The 22,763-nt window shown below is 51.2% G+C and overlaps 3 protein-coding genes across 3 annotated transcripts in view; all 3 read right to left on the reverse strand.

The window, feature by feature from the left end:
- Window positions 1–6,410, reverse strand: part of ABL1 (ABL proto-oncogene 1, non-receptor tyrosine kinase) — a 113,164-nt gene extending 106,754 nt beyond the window's left edge. The window contains exon 1 of the mRNA XM_024562028.4: window positions 6,275–6,410. Within this exon, the coding sequence (XP_024417796.2) occupies window positions 6,275–6,410 (136 nt within the window). The remainder of the gene's footprint in view (window positions 1–6,274) is intronic.
- A 598-nt stretch (window positions 6,411–7,008) lies between these two features.
- LOC128780357 (uncharacterized) lies at window positions 7,009–7,107 on the reverse strand. Its single transcript, XM_071220922.1, has one exon. It carries the CDS (start codon window positions 7,105–7,107, stop codon window positions 7,009–7,011), a length of 99 nt encoding a protein of 32 aa, XP_071077023.1.
- Window positions 7,108–10,489: 3,382 nt separating this feature from the next.
- Window positions 10,490–19,895, reverse strand: EXOSC2 (exosome component 2). The gene is made up of 9 exons (XM_024562405.4): window positions 19,759–19,895; window positions 18,186–18,287; window positions 16,531–16,576; window positions 16,216–16,305; window positions 15,144–15,209; window positions 14,623–14,691; window positions 13,322–13,498; window positions 12,832–12,960; window positions 10,490–12,293 (listed from the first exon to the last, which is right to left on the reverse strand). The coding sequence occupies exons 1-9, from the start codon at window positions 19,878–19,880 to the stop codon at window positions 12,213–12,215; spliced, it is 882 nt and encodes a 293-aa protein (XP_024418173.1). The 5' UTR covers window positions 19,881–19,895; the 3' UTR covers window positions 10,490–12,212.
- Window positions 19,896–22,763: the final 2,868 nt, after the last annotated feature.

Below are 22,763 nucleotides of genomic sequence, written 5' to 3' on the forward strand. Positions count from 1 at the left end.
ATTTGCGAAAAGAAACACTGAAATGATAAAAAAGAAACTAATAAAGCTCGTTTCCCGGAGGCAGCAGTGAAATGCAAAGGATGAAGGCGCCGGGGTAGAAGTGATCTTCTCAGCACACATTGTAATGCAATCTTAGCTGTAATGCAATCTCAGAAAATATATAGTCAAAATTATTAAATGTAATTTGAAAATGAATTTTAAAAATGGCCACGAAGCCTGTAGGAAAATTTACAGGTTTTTTAAATTTTTGATTTATAAAATAAAATTCAATAAAACATTAAATTATAAAAGCATAAATAGGTATGTTTGTTACACACTACCATCTCCAAACACCCAAATGGTAAGAATACTCAACAGAACATCAAAAACATGATGAAAAATAAAAAATTTTGATTAATTCTAAATCTAAACTCCCCCTCATTTCAAACATTGTGAAGACTTTCAAACAGCAGTAGTTCACATTCAAAAAGTAATGTTTCTGGTAGGAAGAACCTCAGGTTATCAAAAAACAGTTGATTTCAATCCCAGCTCTATGACGAGTCAGTAACGTAACCCTAAAAGCAGTACTTCACCCCCTAAACCACAGCTTTCTCTGCTGAAAACGGGAATAACGTCTACCCTACCTCTACCACAGATCCAATACATACATTAGTTCTTCAAAAAGGACTTAAAAACATTTCAATCTTTACACGTCCCCAAAAGATACCGTTTCCAACTCAGGACGCTGCCGAGCCCCCCACCAAAGCACAAGTCACTGTGTAACTCTGCAGAAGTAGAGCGCGCAGAAGCTCCGGGCGAACCATGCACCCCCAGGGCAGGCAGGGGAGCTGCCTGTTTGTTTTGTTTTTAGATCCCACATGTAAGTAAAACACACAGCACTTGTCCTTCTCCGACTTACTTCACTTAGCAGGATACCCTCTAGGTCCATCCATGTTGTCACAAATGGCAAGATTTCAGTTTCCATTGCTGAATAATATTCCATTGCACGCACGCACGCGCGCACACACTCACTTACTAAATCTGTAACTTTTTGATTTAGAAAAAAATCCAGAGAAACAATTAAAACTTAAAGATGAGTAAAACCATTCCCATGCAAAATTTGCATGTCAGATTTCCCAGAGGATCCAAACTCATCCCGTATGGAAATGTAGTCTTCATTCTGCCAACTGAGTGTCACCTGACACACGTGAAGGACACACGCGTGGAGACGTCTCCCTTGAGACCCGAGCCACTTTCATAGCGTCACACCCGCCCGTACCCCGACCGCTCCCAGGTGCCCTGTGCAGCCTGGGCCTCGTCCCTGAGTCCAGGCTTGCGGACTTGACCGCATACCGGGCACACCCACCCGATATCGGCCCACAGGAGCCTCAAATGGAGCATGCGCCAAGGCAGCTCCGGGTCCTCATCTCCCCGATCCACCTCCCAAACGCCTCTAGTTTGCATTTCGGTGAATGTCAGTTTTCCAGTTATTCAGCCCAAAAATCTCGGAGTCACCCTGACTTCACTCACATGCCTCGTCTCACATCTAATCCAAGAGCGAACCCAGTGGGCTGTGCCTTCGCAGCGTCAGAATCTGACCCCCGCAGTCTGCGCCACCTTGCTCTCACCTGGACCAGCGCCATCAGCTGCGAGCGGACGAACCCCGCTCCCCCGGCTTCCTCCAGGATGCAACGGCCACGGAGACCCGACTAAAGCATAGATCAGGTCCCGCTTCGCCTCCGGCGACTCCAAACTTTCCCAGAGGCTCCCAAAGCACACGAGTGAAAGTCAAAATCCTCGGGAGGCCAACCAGGCCACCCTCTCCAGCGGCTCTCCCTCCACCGCCCACTTCATCCCCACGACTGCCCTCTGGCCCCCTCTGCTCCGGCGGACCAAGTCTAGCCACAGACCCTCTGCACCCCGAGCCCCTCTGCCTGAGATATTTTTACCCCGTTGTTTCACTGCCTTAGCTTGTCGACGGTCTGTCTCCTCCCGCTAGAATTTAAGTGTGCTCGCTCCCGCGGCGCCCAGGACTGAAACGCCACCAGGTACAGGGTGCGCTCAGTAACATTCACTGAACACCGAAGGGGACACCGAGGGGGAGCAGCTTACCAGTGGATGTTTTCAGTCCCGCTTTATCGATTCTCCTGAAGTGCATTTTCTTAGTCAAGCCGCGGAAACGTGGAAGGCAAGTGTGGTGCCGGAAGTCACACCACGGTTTCCTTTGCTCCCTAACACACGACTAGCCCTTCGGCCCCTGAATAACCCGAGCAGAACGCTGCCATGCCCCGTTTTTCGGGTCACCAGCACCAGCACCACCGCACAGCATCATCTCGGCTTCCAGATTCACCTCGGATCAACACTGGCTTGTGCCTGCAGGTTTTCAAACCCAACCTACATGGACATTAACCAACTGTAGAAAGATCAGGCTACAAAGATCAAGAACAATTTGTGACACAAAGTAAGACCATGTTCATGTTCTGCTTGAAAGGGTACCCAAGGTCCAAAGAAACTGCTTTGTCTTCAGTAAAACGTAACTTAGGCAAATTCTTTCATTAAAAGGTGCTGCAAAGAAGTGACCATTTGGTTGGGCTGCCATATATCCAGTTTTTAAATCTTTGTATTTCTTTTTATCATAAAATTACACACATTTGTTGTAAGAAGAAACCTGGAATATCACAACTGCAAAGTAAAAAGTGAAAGTTTTCTCCTATTCCACCGAAGTCCCACTTCCCTAGAGAAAGCAACTCTTTCGGTCTAAACCCTCCCATATTTTTTTCTGTAGACGTACAAATACGTAGACAGATTTTATTTTACAAAAACGGAGCCACACGGCGCAGACTGCCCTCCAAAGTCCTTCCCCCCACGTGCACTGCACAGACACCTTTCGGTGTTAGGGCTTCACAGCACGCCGACAATAAACATCCCTATGTGCCTTCGCTTTTCTTTTTTTTAAGGATTTTATTTACTTATTTTTAGAGCAAGGGGAAGGGACAAAGAGGGAGAGAAACATCAATCAGCTGCTTCTCCCACACCCACAACAACCAGGGACCTGGCCTGCAAACCAGGCATGCGCCCTGACTGGGGATTGAACTGGCGACCCCTGGTTTGAGGGAGGCTGCCCAACCCACTGAGCCACACTAGTCTGGGCTTCTGGGCCTCCTTGACACACCCCCTGAAGCAGCAGTTCTCAAACGTTTTTTATCTCAAGACCTCTCCGACACTGTGGAAAATTACTGAGGACCCCCAAAAGCTTTTGTTCATAGAGGTTATCTCATCATTATTTACCAGATTAGAAATTTAAACTGAAAATTTTCAATTATTTAATTATTCATTTAAAAATATACATTTCCACCCTGGTCAGTGTGGCTCAGTTGGCTGGAACGTCGTCCCGTGAACCTAAAAGACTGTGGGTTCAATCTCCGGTCAGGGCTCACACCTGGGTGGTGGGCCGGAGCCCCTTTGGGGCACAGGGGCAACGGCTCCATGTTTCTCTCACACTGCTCTTTCTCTCTCCCTCCCCCCACCTCCTTCCTCTCTCTCTAAAAGCAATGAAAAAAAATGTCCTTGGGTGAGGATTAAAAAACAAACATTTTTATTATAACTGGAAACCAACTGTTTCACTGTGTGGTAGATATTCTCAAGCTACACTGAAACCTGGTAATTTATAGCTTCGTACCAGTTAGTTGTGACACAGCATCCAAAACTGTATCAGTGAACTTCTGTGTTGTTACCTTAAAATTCACGGGTCTGGCCCTGGCTGGGTCGCTCAGTTGGTGGGAGCGACGTCAGGGACACCATAAGGTTTCAGGTTCGATCCCTGGTCAGGACACATACCCAGGGTGCGGGCTTGGTCCCCAGTCAGGCCACGTGGGGGAGGCAACTGACCTATGTTTCTCTCACATCAGTGTTTTCTTTCTCTCCCCCCACCTTGCTCCCCCTCCCTCCCTGCCTCTCTCTCTAAGATCAATAGAAGACACACCCTCCCGTGAGGATTACAAAAAACCCCCGCCCCGGCCAGGTGGGTCAGCTGGTTGGAGTGTCCTCCTGTGCACCAAAGGGTTTTGGGTTCGATTCCTGATCAGCACACATACCTGGGTTGTGGGTAAGGGGGGCAACTGATTGATGTTTCTCTCATCAGTGTATTGATGTTTCTCTCTCTCTCTCTCCCCCTCCCTCCCTCTCCTTTCCCCTTTCCAAAATCAATAAATGTATATTCAGTGAGGATTAAAATTTAAAAAGTTAAGAAACATCCATTGGTCTTTCTTGCACCTTGAATGAGTCTTTCACCTGTGTGTGATTTTATAATCTCATGTGCCAATCATTTAGAAAATAGTGATTCACTGAATTATGTGGATCTTCCAAATAATACATTTCATTGTAAGGTATCAAAATACCACATCTGTAAATATTACCACCAAGCTCTATATCGCAGTAGCAATTACAAGTTTTCCACAATCCTCGCTTTTTTTTGCTGGGAAACTAACATTCTGTCACTGGCGACGGGTGCTTCCGGTTGTCCATACGTTCTTTTCTGTCTGAACAACCAGTCTGTCAGCGTAGGTTCTCATCACAGTTTCAAGGGAAGTCAGAGTCGGTGAGAAAGGCAGTCGGGCGCCCTTCCTGGAGGCAGCGGCGGGCGACAGACAGAGGTGCTCTGCGTGCCCTTCCCGCTTCACCCCACAGCACGGTAAAGACACATGCACTGGACCAAGGGTTAATGAAACTAATGATTTTTGCTGTCTCGTCAAAGACATTCTTACGTGAAAACCCAATTTTTACTTACTTACTTATTTACCTATTTTCACTGTGAGCGCACAGCGCGCACGCAATAGCCACCAGCAGTCAGGTGCCGCAGCCCAGATCCGCGCTAACAGGAAGCCTGCATTTCTTCCGCACCAGTAGTGCAAACAGTACAAGTAGCATCTCAGCATTGCACCATTGGGCAGTTCTAGCCCTGGACCCCAAAGGGCTATCAGGGCGCAGGGGACTACACTGTTCTATACCAGGGTAGTTTCCTCGAAGCGACATTACTGGGTCATTGGTACGTACATTTTAATTTCTCACAAGTTTGGCCAAAGCTCTCCAGAAAGTCTGCACCAACTGTCACTGCTGAATTCGGGAAGCACCGGAGCCTAACACATGACCATATCTGCCTGTCTAAAACCAATGCTAAAATGTAACTACATGTTTTAAGGCAAAGAACAATCCAAGTACCCAGACTATGTGGACGAGGTGACTTTTTCTGTAGGAAAGTCAAACCTCAACTGTCAAATGCAAGTGCGCTGCACAGAGACCTCTGTCTGCCGTACTCACCCACTGCCAAGACGCGTGTGTGACTGGGCTCCGAAGTACGTGCCACCTGCACACACCTCGCATCCGCTGTAGATGGGGTGGGCTCAGCCCCCATTTCCCTGCGACACACGGGTCTGAAAAGTGTGAGGCTCCGAGGCTTAGGGCACACAGTGCACCCTAATTAATTGGTTCATGGCTGCCCCCAATACAGACACCTTCTAAGCTGACCCCCCTTTTTTTCACATTTTCACAAAGAATTACTAGAAGTGAGCAGTGTAAGCGCACTATCTGAACTCAAATGCCGACTTCGTCCGTAAAAGCGTCAAAGACAACCTTTTGGCCCCAACTGTCTTCTGAAACACGGAGAGAGGAGGAAAGCTCCATCCATGGGAAAGGGTTACCCCGCGTAAAAAAGTGAAATAACTGGAAGCTGGGTGTCCTCAATCCACAATTTTCCCCACAGAGCGAGTGTTTTCAGGTCCTACTTGTGACTGAAAAGGGCAAGGATATTAGCGTCAACTAGGATCTGCAGTTCCCACGCCTCCAGGGAGCACGTACCACTTTGAGAACAGCTACCGCTCTCAGTAGGTAAAGGGCTAAAGGATCCGCGCACCCGAGCGAAGAGCCCACGCCTCCGCTTAGCGCACAGTCATGGACTCTGGATCCTGGGAAAGCACGCAGTCCAGCCCCGCAGGAAACTGGAAGAGTAGACCGACTGGTCCAAGGTCAACCAACAGTCAGTGAGAAGCAGGATCGGGCGACAACGGAGACACTCAAACAAAACAACACAAAACAAAACACCCCCCACACGGAACAAAGCCAGACAGGGTCACCCAGCAACTTGTTCTTCTACCAAGAAAACTAAGCTAAGGCAGCAACAGAAGTTCCAAGAAGAACTGCAAGGCGCCCACGCCAGCGCGGTCGTTGGGGACCCTCGCGCATCCGAGCCCGAGCCGAGCGCCGCAGGAGGAAGGCGGCTAGAAAGCGGGACGGCACTCACCGTGCTCCACGAACACGTTGCAGTGCGGGCCCCCATGCCGGGCCGGCTCCTTCTTCCCTGCGCCTTTGATGAAGTGCAGGGCAGGCAAACTCGGCCTCCGCTGGTCCCCCAGAACCTTTCCAGGCTGCTGCCCCATAAAGTAAGGCTAGGTACCCCTTTCCAGGAGAGGGTTCAAGGCCTTCCGGAACGGTCAGTGAGCTCAGAGGGACGAGGGCCCACGGACCCGCGGGGCTTCACACTGACCGCATGTCCACGCGCCGGTAACCGCGGTCGAGCGCCACCGGACACCTTCCAGCACCGAAGGAAGCAGTTTTTCGGCCGGCGCTGTGAACCGAGGTGCGATTATTTTCGCAGTGTATCTGTTGGAAGTAACGTGATCGCAAGGCCACCCAAAGGTTTCTTGATTTAAGTGTCTTTGACTGGCTGCACACCGGTCTCTTTCAAGGAGAAAAACCCAAACAGAAATATTCACAGGAGTGCCGGAGAGGGGTCGGTCATACTGCAGTGACTTCGCTTCCCACGCGGAAAGGCACGGGTGGTCGTCTTCGCAGGCGGCTGCAGCACCTTTCCTGTGGAAGTCACCCACCCCCTGGCCTCTTCATCTTCGGGCAAATTTCCTGCCGAGCTCGCCGCCGCTCCTCCGTCCCGCTCTCCGGAAAAGGGCACGGGTCACCCCGGCTTCAGCGAGAGCTCGCCCTGGACTCTGACGAGCAGGAATGCATTGCCAGCAACTTTTAAGTCCGCTTTTTAAAAGGCCTGTGAAACGAGTCCAGACTCTTCCTTTGCATTAAAGTTTTTGGCAGGGCTGAGACTAGGGGGGCCGTAGGTGACATTGGGAGAAGTCAGGGCATTGGGGGCTCCCGGGAGCAACCTGGGGGGAAGGGGAGGCCACCTGAGAGCAGGGAGGGGATTTGAATGGTGGGCTCCAAGGCCAAATCGGGGGCCGGGAGCCGGACCCAGCGAAGGGTCGAGGGTGAGAGAGCGGCTGCCGGGGCGCGGCACGGGCGGCTTACTCAGGGGCGATGCTGCTCCACGCCTCCGGAAGCCGGGTGTCCCAGGTCTGGGGGAAACAGAGACCACCCCCAGGGTCCCAGAGCCGGAGCAGGGCTGTAAGGGACGAGAGACTCTCGAGGCTCCGAAGCGGGGAGGCGGCGGAAGGGGGAGGAGGCCCGGCCGCCTCAGCTGCCCTGAGCCCGGGGGTCTCTGCCCGAGACACCCCCTCCTCCGGCTCCGGACGTTGCCGTTGCCGCCGCCGCCAGGACGTCACATCCCTCGAGCTCCGCCACGGGGTCCAGCCTCCCCCCGCAGGTGTGGGCCGTGGACAACAGGGATGCTCCTCAGTTGCAGGACCCAGGAACCGGCTCCCGCTCCAGCACCGCTCAGGAACGAACACAGACCCCCACGGCCGCCATGATGGATTACGAGCCGCTCCACAACGAGGCTAGGACCCGCCCCCGGCCCCGCCCCCAACGACGTGCGAAGCGCGTCTCTCGAGCACCGGGGCCCTCCTTGCGCCGTTTTCCGGGACGCCACCGCGTCTTCCTGTTCCAGTCTCCCCGCCCGCCAGAGCCCGCCCCAGCACGACCTTTTAAAAGCGATTTTTCCGAGAACAAGGTGAGAAGGAAGGAAGGATGCCCGCCCCCCCGTAACACCATTGGTCCCCAAGAATCCGGGTCAGTTCCCTCTCCTACGCCCTATTGGTCGATGAAAGCAGTAGAGCTAGCGCTCTCAGCCAACCGCTTTTGGCGCAGCTCGCAGGGCAGGCCGGGAACTGTGGTTCCGTAGCGCCCGCCCCCCATCCGCGAGCCCCTGCGACTTCTTGCCCCCAGCTGCTGCGCTTCGGTCCCACCCTCCTGGGAGCCGGTGGACTCCAGCCGGCCTCTCTTAGGGCTGGCCAATGTCTTCCGTGCGCGGGTTGTAAGACCCGCGAGGAGCCGAAGCAAGGAGAAAACTACGGTTTGGATTTCCCCAGAAACGGAGTTGGATACTTCCTTGAGCCTCTTTAATTTCCACAAGTTGGCTCGCTCCTGGAAACCAAGGAGTTGATGCCCACTCTCCAACCCCAAATTTCCCCCTTTTCCCCATAGGCATAAATATTAAAACTAACGAAAAAATAAATGACTAGAAAGCATCTGACATTTTGCTAGAGAATTCATTATTTCTTTGGGGCATCAGGAGCCTCTCGGAGGCTAAACCAGGCACAATTACAGATGTTTGAGCGGTACCTTTACAATTAAACCACCTCATTTCATAGGTGTATATGTATTCTGATGAAAACATTCACTGTGTAAGCCGAGCAAATGTGCGGACTTTTGGCCACCAGACCAATGAGCTGGCCCACGACCCAGACCGAAACCCACACCTGTCAGAACCCATCTTCTTCTAGCAAGCAGCGCGCTGGTTCCGTTCTTCACTCTCCGTGTCTCCCCAGTGGTGCACCCACCTAACCAGGATATGCCCATTTCTCAGAGGACCCATTCACCGCAGCACCTACTCTACACCTCGCGCTGTTATGCTTTTCATAAATATTTTCTCATTCAACCCTCACTGGAGCCCAGGGAGGCATGGAATATTATTCTTGGTTTTAGAGCTGGAAAACAGATTCAGAAGCATGACTTACTCGAGGCCACTTGCCCTAATATGCAACAAAGTCACAATTTGAGTCCAGACTGATGTTGTTCCAAAGCCATGGTTTTCCACTGTACCATTCAACATCAATTAACTTTTGGTCTGATGTTAGACAACTGATTTTTTAAAAAAGATTTTATTTTTAGAGAGGGGAAGGGAATGAGAAAGGGAAAGAAATATCAGTGGGGGACGTGGCCCTCAACCCAGGCCTGTGTCCCGACCAGAACTGAACTGGCCACCTTTGGCCCTTTTGCTCTGTGGAACGACGCCCAACCCACTGAACCATGCCAGTCGGGGCAACAACTGATTTTTTTTTAATAAGTTGCTACTAATACTTGGGAGAAACCACAGCCACATTGTAGGTCTTGTTTATTGTTATCTTGAGTTATGTATTTTGGAACTATTTCTGCTGGATTGGGAAATGGTGTTCATTTCACTTAGGCTTCCAGAAATAGTCACCTGGAGGAAATGAACGTGAAGCATATGAAAATTCGTGCAGATTCACAACTGGAATTTATATTCAGATGGTGGTTTCACTTTGCTCTCTCACAAAACAATCTAGGTGACAAACTCGGTCCTGGCTGAAAACTTCAGTGCCCTCGTTCCCGTATTTACCCATTATCTTATCCTGAACACCGCACTAATTTTTCCTTTTAGAGACTTGCTTACTTTTTATTTCAACTCATGTTTTAACCATTTCCTGCTCATCTTCATTCTCTAGCTTAAAGTCGGGCAATCAAATCAGGAACTCTTTTAATATACGTTATTTCACTAGCATCTATTGAGCTCTTGCGTGTAAAGCACTATTCTAGATGCTGGGATACCAGGGGGGAGAGGAAAGGGAGGATGAGTCATCCCCGCCCTCCCCCCACCCCCAGAGCACACAGGAGGGAGTAACAGGCAATGAGTAAAATGAGTAACAATCCAAAGTATGTCTCAATGCGGCAATAAAACTTCTAGATCATAGCCCTTCACAACCAGTCCAACCCATTCTCTGAAGGATTGCTTTGATACCTCTCTAGAGCTTAAAGCTGTTCCTCCTTCAGTCGCTATGGGCTCTATCCAGTCACTTTAATTCTCTGAATCACTTTCCCCACTTTTATCTGCCCACTTTACAAGGTCATCACGAGGCTCAGATGAGCTCGTGTTTGGTTTTCCACAATTAAGGACTGAAATTATGCTTCGGGAAAGTCAGTGTAGATGCTGCACTGAGTCTAAGCACCGGTCTCAGAACCTCCCCTTCTACTCGAGCCATTTTCCAATCTCAGGTGAGCCCCAAGCCCAGACTGTAACCTTTCTAGAGACAGGCTACACGTTTCTACTCCCTGTTTAACACTGTAGCATGATTCTTTTGAGGACTTAAAATAGAATCCAGAGCTGAGCAAATGCCTGTTAGAAATAGATGTTTCCAAATACTGAATAAAGCTTAACATTTACATAGTATTTTCATTAAAAGTGACTCCTGTCAGTCTAATTTTGCCCTCTTTTGTAAAGGAAAGCAATCCACCAAGTTGCTAAAAGGAATGAGTACCAGTGTAATTAATCTATCATCACTCCACTCAATTTATTCCATTTTTCCACCAGCTGGCATACACTTCACAAGGGCGCCCTCTAGTGGGCCACAGAAAAGAATCACTAAAAGGTGCCTTCAGCCCTTTGTTATTTCCACCCGGTAATTACCATTTACTGGCAGACATGGCAATGAACAGCACAGGCTGGCAGATTGGGAGAGATCGGATGAGGGTAACTTTCAACAAGCTTCCGTCCGGCCCTGATCAAAACCAAACCAAACCAACCCAGGGACTCTGGCTCCTGCCCTTCGCCCTTCCCCCTCCCACCTCTCATGGGGCCTGGCACTTGTTCTCAAAGGTATGACAGGTACGCAAATCTGAAAGTTGCAACACAGCCTAACTCCTCAAAACAACTGATACATTTGGGACAGACAAATAATGAGATTTAAAAAAAAAAACTGTCTACTGAGCCCTGGCTGGTGTTGCTCAGTGGATTGAGTGCCAGCCTGCGAGCCAAAGGGTCACCGGTTTGATTCCCAGTCAGGGCACATGCCTGGGTTGTGGGCCAGGTCCCCAGTGCAGAGCACTCAAGAGGCAACCACACACTGACGTTTCTCTCCCTTTCTCCCTCTCTTCCCCTCTCTCTAAAAATAAATAAATAAAATCTTTTTTTAAAAGTTGTCTATTGAGTTATGTTATAAACAAGAAATACACCACTTAATGAAAAAGAGCCAAGCTATATTTCAAAATTGTCAAATGCGGTGTTCAACATTAATACCGCTGAAACTACCCCTAGCTGTAATTTTGCTGGGTGACCAAAGTACAGCAGTTAGGACCTCTGGCTGAATTTGTACCTGCTAAGCTCTCCTTCCACTGTACACAGCTCCCAAGTATTACAAAGAACACAAGAACAGAAACAGTGCCTTTAAAAAATGTTTCCCAAAACCTAAATCAGGGCACTGTATTTTAGACATCATACCAACGCATAGGAATTCCACTATTCATCAATAAGAACTTCAACACCTTGGTTTTATCTTTGAACCCTTAGTCATTCAAAAGTGAACGCATTACTACTTCAATTGGAGGAGGGAACCAGCTCTTTCCTACCTCCACTTCCCCTACTTTGATTTCATGTTTATCCAGGCTCCCAAGAACTTCATTCTATTACCAATGAGTCAACTTCTTACAAATCCCCCTCAAAGGCAGGATGACTAAAGCAGCCCCGTGTGGACTCACTCAAATCAGTCACCAGAAGGAACATGCAATGGGAAGTAAGATTCCAGCCCAGCAAAAGGCTGCTCGGTTCACTTTATCCTGCTGTCGGACTGTCGGGCTTACTTTACCAACTAGTCTTCAGTGTTGTGCTTGTGCTGCAGAGGAGGTAGGAATGGAGTCAGAACAATCTGGGGTCAGGGAGGCCATGTTTTTATAGGGGCAATTTCACAGGCATTGTGCCTCGTGAACAAAGGTGAGCAGAAGACAAACGACTCTCCGTATTATTCCAGGATGGGAGTCCACTTGGCTGCAACACTGCAAATTTCTGAAGACCCCAAACCTCCCCCAGTGCTGGGGCTCTGCAGGCAGCCCAAGGGGCCAGGGGCGCAGTGCACCTCCCAGGCTGTGCTCTCGAACAGAAGAAAGCAGGCAGACCTGTGGGCTGGAGGCAGCCCAATGTAGGTCCACAATGAGCTTCCTTGTCCCAGGCCTTTGCTGGGCCACACACGGGGTGCAAATCAAACATTCCACTTCCTGGAACGGCTCCAGTCAGGTGTGCAGCCCTGCCCTCCGGACGCGCCTCCTCACCCCTCCTGCTCTAAAAGTCTCTGACGAGTTTCCATCACAACTTCCTCCATTATTTCTGGCTTTAAGATGTCTTTAATCTGAAAAAGAAAGGAAAAGGTGTTTGTTCGGAAAAGAAACCAGCCACAAGCAGACCATCAAGCCAAGCCCAACACAGAAACCACGCACGGTGAACATAAACCTTCTGTTCCTCTCATTTACCGGAGGTCAAGCATTACAAGATGGGATCTGCTAGAACCAGCTTAACGAATCAGCACGGGCCTCTGGGATCCAGCTGCCAAGAACAAGGATGCTGTTCTGGCACCCACCACAGAGCGCACGGAAACTGGAATGGGCCAGGTGAGGTCCAGAGGGCTGCTGTCACGCAGAGTCCCACCGGGCACCTTCTTGCCTCCAAACCCTCAGACTGACACTAGACACCGAGAAAACCACAAGTACCTTGTGGGAAGACCTGCCAGATGGTCATTAAGGCTGCCCCTGACCATACTGAGGGCACGGGAAAGGCATTTCTTTGGAGGATGTGTGTGCCATCCCCGAGAAAACCCTGGAGCAAACTGATCAACACTTAGGCTCCTGCTCAGAGAGCAGTGAGCAATGGGAAAGCCCGGAGTGGCGTACCTGGTGTGGAAGGGATGCCTCATAGCAATACAGGATGCTCGTATCATATAGCATCATTCTCTGAGTCACCAGCGAGACGACACAGTTCCGAAGCCGGGAGATCACCTCTCGATCAGCAAGGGAGACAGGCTACCGGGGGATGCAAAGGGAGGGGGGCGGGCAGGAATAGAAATGACCAAAATAAGCCAACGGTCACAGCAAGTCACAGAAATCATTTACAGTTTAGTGTCCCTCTGGGACGCCGGGCCAGTCAAAAGGCTAACCCCAAGGAGGGTTTAAAAGGGCAGCTTCTTCAGATACTACCCTGCGACTCTGCCACCAGTCACTGACTTCATCTGTTCAGAAAGAGGGGGCAGTACAATGTTCCCAAAACACCTGAAACTAACAGACTACAGCAATGTAGTTAAACACCAGCAAGCCCCGCCCACCACAGAGGCAGAGTAGAGACCGAATACCACACCGTCCCAACAGCCGAGAGGCATTCACGCACCTCCAGGTTTGCCACGAAGCCCCCCGCATCCTCTTCTTTGTGTTCGGGTGTTGGGTAGATCCAGATGAAGCCGTTATTACCCAAAATCACTGAGGCACCACAAGGCAAATCGTGGAAGTGAGTCTTCTGCCGTTTCACCAGGGAGGGGGAGACCTGGACCAAAACACCCTGACCGAGCTAAAGAAAGACATCATAAATTAAGTCACTGAAGGATCATCGGTGAGGGGAAGGAAGAGCAGGTGACGGGACCCACGTCCTAGTTATGGCGGAATCGGGGCCCTTCCTGTTATAACTGGGGTCACCCATCTGCACGGGCAGTCATCATTCCCAGAGAACACTTCTGGAGGCACAGGGCGACCTAACGCAACAGACGGTGGCTTTCCATACCCTCCTTGACCACTTTCCTTCGCAGTCGTCGTCCCCACCTGCTAACCCAGGGCCGGCGCGCTGGCTGTCAGAGGAGCTGCAGCCCATGAGGACCCGGGCTCGAGCCTCCGGTTCTGTCCTACCCCCACCCCGCTGCCTGCCTTGTCCATGAGACGGGCAGCCCTGGGCTCGGGGATTAGCCGAGGGCACAAACTTGTCCCTGGCTCTGGCAGAGCTGTTCCAATTCCACGTCCGGCTTCAGGTGGGTCTGCAGCAGCCAGGCCCAAAAGGCCAGCACAACCATTTCACCTCCTACTTCAAGGATGTGAATGTGCCTGGCTGTAGCCACTGCATTAAGGGAAGAGGTTATCGTTCCCCTCTGAAAATAAAAAGGTTTATTCAGATAAAGCCAAGACACTAGTAAGTCGTCATTCGTCTTGGGAAATAAGCTGTCACTTTAAAAATAGCCTCAATGTAACCTCATACAAGAAATGCAGTGCATTTCATTTAGAGGCTCAAGTTATAAACCAATCTCTCGTTGCAGTAACATCCTTTTTACTGCTTGGACATTTGTCTAAGAGTCACTGTCCTGCTCCGTCAGTCCACACCTTCCCTCTATTCCAACAACCGCCTCCCTGCCCTGGCCCCAGTGCAAAGCAGCAGCACCCGCCGGGAGGGAGCAGACAGCAGGGTCCGGGATCCGGGGTCAGAGGGGCTCCTGCCAGAACACTTTGCTCAGGGGGAAAGGGACAGAAGCTGTCATCCACTACAATGCCACTGACCCAAGACCACGTGAATCAAGCAGTTAGCGGGATGCCAGCCTGTAACCCTTAAGTTCTGGGGTTCTTTCGGTCGGAACCCCAGAGAGCTCTGGGGATTCGGAAGTGGATTTGAAGTCCAGGTCAGCCAATAGGGGCAGCAGGAGCCCAACTTACTTTCCCGTATTTGAGGCTCCTCGTGTGCAGAGAGACTGCGCCGTCCGAGAACACTGCCTGGACCTCGGCCTGGCCGCAGCGATGAAGGAACACACACCATCATGTCACCTGCCTCCTGTGTCCCAGGCCGCACTCGCCCGCCTTCCCTCCCACCCCTGACAGTCCTGGACCTGGAGGACATCGCTGCGATCTGCCCCCCCCCCTTCTCTGTCATCTTGATGGGAACAACACATCTGCTCCCTGCAATAAAGTTAACATCACTAAGAAAACTTGAGTCTGGCTTAAAGCACAGGCCACCGTAAGTGACAACACCCAAAGAAATGACTTAGCAGCCACAGCTGTGAGCAAGAGCTGGCGAGTCAGCCTAGATTAGGGAGCTGGAGGGGCCACAGCAGAGCCCTCGGCCCTCCCTCTAGGACTCGGCTCCCTGCCGGGACAACCAACTCCTTCTGGTAGAGCCAGACGGTTTCAGCCCCATCTCCCTGCTCCACGCAGACGCCGGAGCGCGCGGTGCAGGATACACTGATCAGGTCCCCCTCCTGCAGGAAACCTCGCATGGCCAGCTCGTCCTCTGCGGATCTTCTCCTCTGAAACACACAAAGGCGCCGCTTCCTCAGTCCACCCCCACAGAAACACCGCCTCCTTCCTCCCACCCAGGGAGCTCTCCGAAGGCGAAGGCGGCCTCGATACCCACACGCTGGTGTCTGTGGCGGGTAACCTGTGCCCCACAAGGAAGCGAGAGTGACAGCCACTTACGACCTTCCCACGGCTGTTCTCCCTCTCCCTGCTCTGCATACTGTTCCCACTTGGGCGTGATACTGAAAACCCTCCTACCCAGCCCAGCCTGCTTTCCCCCGGCCTCCCACAGCTGCCTGCCCTGCTCCAGCAGGACCAGGCCACCTCCAGCTTGATTGAGACTTTGCCACATACTCCCATTTTTTGGATCCCTGATTTCATACTGAAGCTCTACCCACCCTTCCCTCGAACGCCCAGCTTTCCCGTGAGCTTCTCTCACAGAAGTTATTCACTCTTTTTGTACAATCCACTTGTTGGGTGTTTGGATGTTATCTCACATCCCTTGGCTTTCAAGCTCGCAGCCTTTCAGGAACTCAGTGGGCCTCCTTTGCCTTGCGCTCCCCACACATCCCAGCCCAGGGAGCCTCTCTGCACAGAGGCTGGGCTGCAGGCAAAGGGAAACCATGGCATTTTACAAAAGGCTGCAGCTTACATGCCGCAGGTGCCTGGAAGACCCAATGCCACGCAGTTCGTGGACAAGGGGACTCTTGCACTGTGCAAAGGTGACGTACCCAGAGAAGGAAAATCACTACCTCTGAGCATCTGAGAGCTTCTCTCCCAACTCCCTTTCAGGACTCCTCCACGTGGACATTCCAGACCTTACCACACACCAACTGCTGCCTGTGTTGGAGGTCTGTGCCCCATGAAAAGCCTACTAGCGCGCCCCGGGCAGCGCACTGCGGAGCAGACAGACGGGAGGAGATGGGGCGACCTGGTGTGGAGCCGAGTTCTCCGGCGCAGCAAAAGACCCCAGAGCTGTCGGTAGCAAACTACACAGTCCCAGCTGGGGCCCCTTACCAGCTCTCCTCCCGGAAGGTTCATGGATGACAGAAGCAAGACTGAATCCAGCCTGGAGTTGGTCTCCACTTTCCACCTCTTCTGCTGAACCTAGAAACCGACATTCCACACCTGGACACACACTCCAGGGGCCAGACCTCACATCCTAAGTGACCAACAATCCCCAGTACAACACGCCAGCTGTTCACACGAAAGGTCACAAACAAGAGCTAAATGCAGTGACTGCACCGTCCGTGTAACTACAGAGTGACCGTCCCACTCACTACAGCCCCAGCCCGCTTCTCCTATGTAAAAGCAGCCTGATGTTGATTTTACCTCTGTGATCCTCCCCACTACGATGTCTCCTACTTCACCATTGTATCTGGAAGAGAAAACAAAAGGTGACCCTGCAGTGAAGAGACTATTACAAACCCAGCACCACTTGAGATGGCAGTTAAACAGGACGAGGCCCCGATTAGGCACCACATTCGGTGCGTTCAGAGCCACGCTGTTCAGACTTATTCTCAGGAACCGATCACTTCAAACATCCCGACACGTGTAGAGTCTCTGTTAAACAAACCGTCTGCCACGAGCAGCCCAATAGGCCTGGGTCTCTATTTTGTAAACTGCATGACAATGACAAGTGCGGAGTGCTTGCTGGTGGTCACTGGGACACACAGGGGCTCTGCATCGGTCACTGGAGGACAGAGGAGACTGAGCCAGGACACACCCACCAGCCCGCCCACTGGCTGCTCCTCTCAGGCCCCTCTGCCAGCTCCTCATCCTTTTTCTAATGGCGAGTGTTCCCTGCTGAGGCCTCAGTCCTCTGACCGCTTCTCTTTTTGGCCCAGGCTCACCCCTCTGTGAGCTCATGAACCTATAGCCTTTGATACCACTGATGACTGAACCATCATCCCCTGAATTCCAGACTCCAGCCAGCTGCTGGCTACCCAACGTCTCCATCTGCATGACTCACAGGTATTTCCAAATCTAGAAAGCCTGAAATGAAGCTTTCCAGAGGCCCCCTCCTCCATCACAAAGTGATCCCCCCCAGTCCTCACCCTCTCAGTAACTGGCATCTCCACCCCTCCAGCTGCTCAAGCCAAAAACTTCAGAGTCTTGGAGGAGCCCTGGAGATATCTACTCCCGCTCCCTCCGTCCCTCTCCCTCCCCCCTTCTCTCTCATGCTCCAGAACAAGTCCAGCAGCAGATCCTGACTCCACCTTCCAAACACACACAGGAAGCAAGTGCCTATCCCTACTCACGGACATGGTCCTATATAGAGAAAATACCAAAAAATACAAAATTCCACAACTTCTCATGATGAAAACACTCAGAACACAGAATGTATGCAGAATTAATCACTCCACTTCTGCTGCTACCACCTCAGTCCACGCCACTATCACTTCGGGTAAGGGTCCCCTGACCCGTCTCAGGGATCCTGTCCCTGTCCCTGTTAATCTCCCCACAGCAGTCAGAGTGATTTTATTAAAGCAGAAGTGAGATCATGTCCCCCTCGTGCTCCACCCCCTCCAGCGGCTTCCTAGATTGCACACACAAGTGGAAATGCTTACGGCAGCCACAAGGCAGGCGGGCGGCCATCTCGGCTCTCGGCCTGCATCTGCTCCTTGCTGTCCCCTGCTCACTCTGTTGCGACCCCACTAGCGTCCTTTCTGGAGCTAACCTCTATTGGGTCCTGTGCTAAGTACTCTACACGCACCTTTCCAACGAATTCCTCTAACAACCGTATGAGGTAGGTTGTGATATTACCCTCGTTTTACAGAGGGGTAAAAAAGGTTTGGAGAGGTCAGGTAATGTGGGCAAACCTTTGAAGCCCACCCCCCACCCCAGTCACCTACACATGTTCCACATCGCAGAGCTGCAGAATGACAAGGCAGACAGGTGGGTGTGGGAGGCACGGCGTGGCCGGAAAGACCCGACTGTGCCACAGGGATGCCACAAGGAAAAGAACACACACCTTTTGTCCTCACCTGGTTTTCAAAGCTTTCACACAAATCAACTTGTTGACTCTCTCCACAGAACCAGCCACAGATGCAATGAGTTTCTCCTCCCCCATGTAAGTTCCATGGCCCCTGTTGCAAGAGGGAGACACAAAGGATACCAAGGTAACACCTGGGGTGACCTCTCCATTCAAAAACAATGTGTTCCTCAACCAGGCCACTCCTGCCTTTGAGCCTGGCTCCCGTGCTGGGTGCCCTCTCTGCCTGCAACACTCCTGCCCCGCAGAGCTCCGTGGACATCTCCCTCACCTTAGTGAGGTCTACGCAGATGTCTACACTTTCTCGGCCAGCCCCACCTCGACTGTCCCATTTGAAACTGTCACCCACCCCGCTGCCACCACCCTCACCATACTTCCAACCACATTCCACTTACCGTGCTGGACTTTTCATTTTTCCACTGCATTTATCACCAAACACCCTGAATAACTTATTTGTTTGCTGTGCTTATTGCTTATTATCTGTCTCTCCCTGTTAGAACAGAAGCTCCACCAGGACAGAGATTTCCACTGTTGCTGTTGTGCCCTGACCATGCACAATGCAGGTCCGGGAGGTAACGCCTGCTTGTGTGTGGTTGGTAGGGTAGTAATATGGGTGTAATAATTTATATTTTTAATTTGAACATTTCACCGAAAATGCCATATGGTGTGCTTGAGTGTGATATTGTTATGTTACAGACTTCTATGCTTATGATTTTGAATAAAAAATAGGATGTTATTTGTGCTGGACCCTGTATAAATAGATGTTGAATGGATAAATAAAGGACTGAATCTTAACATTTTCTAGGATCCAACAACTTCAAACTACAAGGCTAAATAAAGGGCAATCTGTACCTGTGTACTTCCCCCTGCAATTCACTAGTCTTTCTATGATGGTGGTATAATGGTGGATTTTGCTTCTTTCCCTAATTACCTCATTTAATCCTCACTACCCTATCCAACAGTTACTGTTGTTATCACTATTTTCCAGATGAGGAAACTAACCTTGAAGAGACAGTACAATTCGTGTGATGGCAGAAGGGCTGGAACCCTGCCCTCTTAGCTACAACATCCAGTACAGCGCTCAGATTCGGAAGTGTGTATTCGGGTGCATGCAGCACAATGCATCTGTCTGCCCTGAGCCCCAGCAATTACTGATTCCGAAATCGTGCGACTGACTTGGAGATGACGCTGAGCGACAGGGAGGAGGCCAAGTCAAGAACGCCCACCGTCCCCACAAAGAGGACCCTGCTCCTAACCCTCCCCCGCTCCCAGGTCTCCAACGAGGAAGGCTCAGGGAATTGGGCCCCAAGCGTGGTAATCAAGAATCATGGCCACGAGGGGCGAGAAATCAGGGTTTCAAGGGGCTGAGACAAATGCACACCGGGACACAAGATGCAGGGAGTAGAAGCCCGAAGGCTCGTAAATCACAGAGGCTCGTAACACTTGCTCTGGATCCCGCCGGGGCTTTAACATAAGGGGACAGAGGCCCAGGTTTTAAAGAGCAGGCCAAGTGCAGAGCCCTGCAACCGCCCCTTGTGGCCCCGAGTCCCCAGGTTCCCACGCACCGCATGAATCCCGTGTCCGTGGTAATTGTGTCGCCCGGCACCACCAGGTGTTTCTTGGTCTCGCGGCCCAGGTTCTCGCTAAGAGGTTTACGAGCCACGGGAAGCCTCATCTCCATCGCCATCTTGGCGCCAATGACTTGCGCAGGCGCAGCCCGGCCGAGGTCCGCGAGATCAGGCTCCGCGATTCCCGGCCTTCCCTCGGAAGCCCGGGGCGGGGCCTCAGAGCAGCAGCCAATGGGATCTCAGGGTCTGGCGGCCATGATCACTATTGGCAACAATTAGATTAACATCACGGGAAGGAGGGAGCAGAGTTGCCATTTTTACTACGGGGACGTCTGCACCTGTGGAATAAAATCTCTTGTTGCATGATGTTAAACTTTTTACCAAAACTGCCTCGTACTCAACATCGCATTTATTGTTAACGATGGTTAGAGAAAATTGAGAAATGAACCTCTGAGTTTCCTTCCAGCTCGTTATAAGCGGCTAAACTCTGATGTTTTTGTATGAACGAGCTCAAGAGGGTCCGGAGGTAAGAGCTGCAGAAAATACGATTTGGACCCACTTAAGAGCCCCCTTTCTTGCTGTTCCTATTACCGCCAGTATTCTGCATTACAGGCGCCCCGCGGGTGCTGGTTCAGCACCAACCATCATCTACACCCCCAAACGGTGCTCCGGATGCTGCTTCGGTTCTTTCATAATAGATCTTTTGAGTGAGCTGATTTGCTCTAACATTTCTTTTGTAAAAACAAGAAACTGTCTAAGAAAACCTTCCAACGACTCAAGGAGATATATTTGACAGGGAGGGTAAGTGCACACCAAACACGAAGACCTTCGCTTATATTTTGCTCATACACGAATTGACTGCTCTTTATGGGCCAGGAGCCGTTGCGGGGATTCAGGGGCGGACAGATAGATGTATGTGTGGCTACATCTTCACGTCCTGTTTAACAGGAGCGTTTCCCTCGTCCCTTCTCCCTATCCCCACTACCCTTTCCCTCACCCTGGGCCCGAATGGTTTCATAGCATTCGCAACAAACCCCAGGGAATTGAAGACGATACTTCTTCATGTACATGGACCTTAAATGAAATAAGTTGCCTCATCCCCACATAGTGTGTTCACAAAATCAGGCCTGCTGCCTCCTGAAGACCGATCGTACTAATTGTCTGATAAATCTCCCAAAAGAGAGCCAGCCTTTCACCCAAGGAGAGCTCTTGACTACAAGAAAGTGTGAGAGGGATCCATTTGTTGAGTCCAGCCTTGGCCATGAGAGGGCGGTAGTGTCCTTTGAGCCAGCTGCAGAGCTAGGCCTGGGAGTTCTTGTGCGAAAGAGAGGTATAGTCTTTACATTATCCAATTTCATCCGGGGAGGGATGGACAAAACCTTAACCCCTCCCATTCCCACGGCACTTACATTTACAGAGCCTGTCAAAATGGGGTTATGGCTACTGTTTAGTCTTTTCAGGCAGCTATAACAAAATACCATAGACTGAGTGTCTTATAAACAGAAATTTATTTCTCACGGTTTTGGAGGCTGGGAAGTCCAAGATCAAGACACCAGCAGATTTAGTGTCTGGTGAGGGTTCACTTCCTAGTTCATAGATGGCTGTCTTTTCACTACGTCTTCACTTGGCTTAAGGGGTGAGGGAGAACTCCGGGGTCTCTTTTAGGGGAACACTATATTCGTGAGGGTTCCATCCTCACGACCTGATCAACTCCCAAAGGTCCCACATCCTAATATCATCCCTTTGGGGGTTAGGATTTCAAAATAAGAATTAGGGGGCAAGGGGACACAAACATTCAGTCCATTGCAGATACCTTTTTTTTTTTTTTTTAATCCTCATTGCTTTAGGAGAGAAACATCAACTGGCTGCCTTCTCCTATGCACCTCCACTGGGGATCAAACCCTCAACCTGGCTGTGTCTGACCAGGAATCAAACCTGCAACCTTTCAGTCTAGGAGATGACACTCCAACAGAGCGCCCCCTCCCCCCAGCAGAGGCAGTGAACACCATTTTATGGAAGTGGAGACCAGGGCCACAGAAAGGACTAGAATTCCCATAGCAGCTGGTCGCTGGGTCAACATTTCTGCCGACTGCACCTGCTTCGCCCCAGAGCCGCGCCCTTACCGACACTTGTGGGGGGCCTGGGCCTTTGCTGAGTGCTGTGCAAACGTCGTGTTACTTAGTCCTCACACTCCGCCCATCTTGAAGGTGGGCATTGCTGTCCCTGATAGTCGGTCATCTTGGGTCACTGAGTCCCAAAAACAGACCTGCAGCTGGGATTAGAACCCAAGACCCCCGTCAGTGTGGTCCTCTCTTCACACTGAGGAGACAGAGTGCACATCCCAGAGGGGCTTGTTAGAAATAGAGATTCCTAAGCTCAGACTTAGCTGTTGGGGTCTACCTCCCCATCCGTGCATCTCCAGGGCCACCGCCCCAAGCCGGTCCACCTCATCTCTCACCTGGGTGTCGCTTCCTAGCACACCCCCTAAGTCTGTGTTTGCTCCTCCTACCATCCAATCTCCATACAGCAGCCAGAGGGGGCTTTTAGAAACAGACCAATTTAAACCACTTCCAGGCTTCTGGGGGCTTCCCTTTACCCTAAGAATAAAACCCAAGCTCATCATTTTAGTCTCTGCCCGGATATGACCTCACCACCTAACTGCTCCCCACTCACTGCACTGCTGGCCTCTCGGTTCCCCACACACCAATCTCGTCACCACCCCAGGACCTGTCCGTTTTGGCCTTCTCTGCATGGACTTCTCTCCCTCCAGGTCCTTGTGCAGCCGCTTCTCCTCACTCAGATCTCAGCTCAAAAGTCACTTCCTCTGCCCTGGCTGGGGTGGCTTGGATTGAATGTCGGCCTGCAAACCAAAAGTTGGCTGGTTCAATTCTAGTCAGGGCACTTGCCTGGGTTGTGGGCCAGGTCCCCAATTGGGGGTGTGCGAGAGGCAACCAATTGGTGTTTCACTCCTTGTCTTTCTCCCTCCCCTCCCCTCCTCTCTC

Source organism: Desmodus rotundus, chromosome 1 (genome assembly GCF_022682495.2).
Source record: "Desmodus rotundus isolate HL8 chromosome 1, HLdesRot8A.1, whole genome shotgun sequence".
Lineage (NCBI taxonomy): Eukaryota > Metazoa > Chordata > Mammalia > Chiroptera > Phyllostomidae > Desmodus > Desmodus rotundus.

Coding starts and splice junctions, on each gene's coding strand:
- EXOSC2 (XM_024562405.4), bottom strand. CDS start 19,880: ATGGCGATGGAGATGAGGCTTCCCGTGGCTCGTAAACCTCTTAGCGAG. Junction 18,288..19,758: donor ACGGACACGGGATTCATGCG/GTGCGTGGGAAC, acceptor CTCTTGCAACAG/GGGCCATGGAACTTACATGG. Junction 16,577..18,185: donor GTGAAAGCTTTGAAAACCAG/GTGAGGACAAAA, acceptor TTTCTCTTCCAG/ATACAATGGTGAAGTAGGAG.
- LOC128780357 (XM_071220922.1), bottom strand. CDS start 7,107: ATGTCACCTACGGCCCCCCTAGTCTCAGCCCTGCCAAAAACTTTAATG.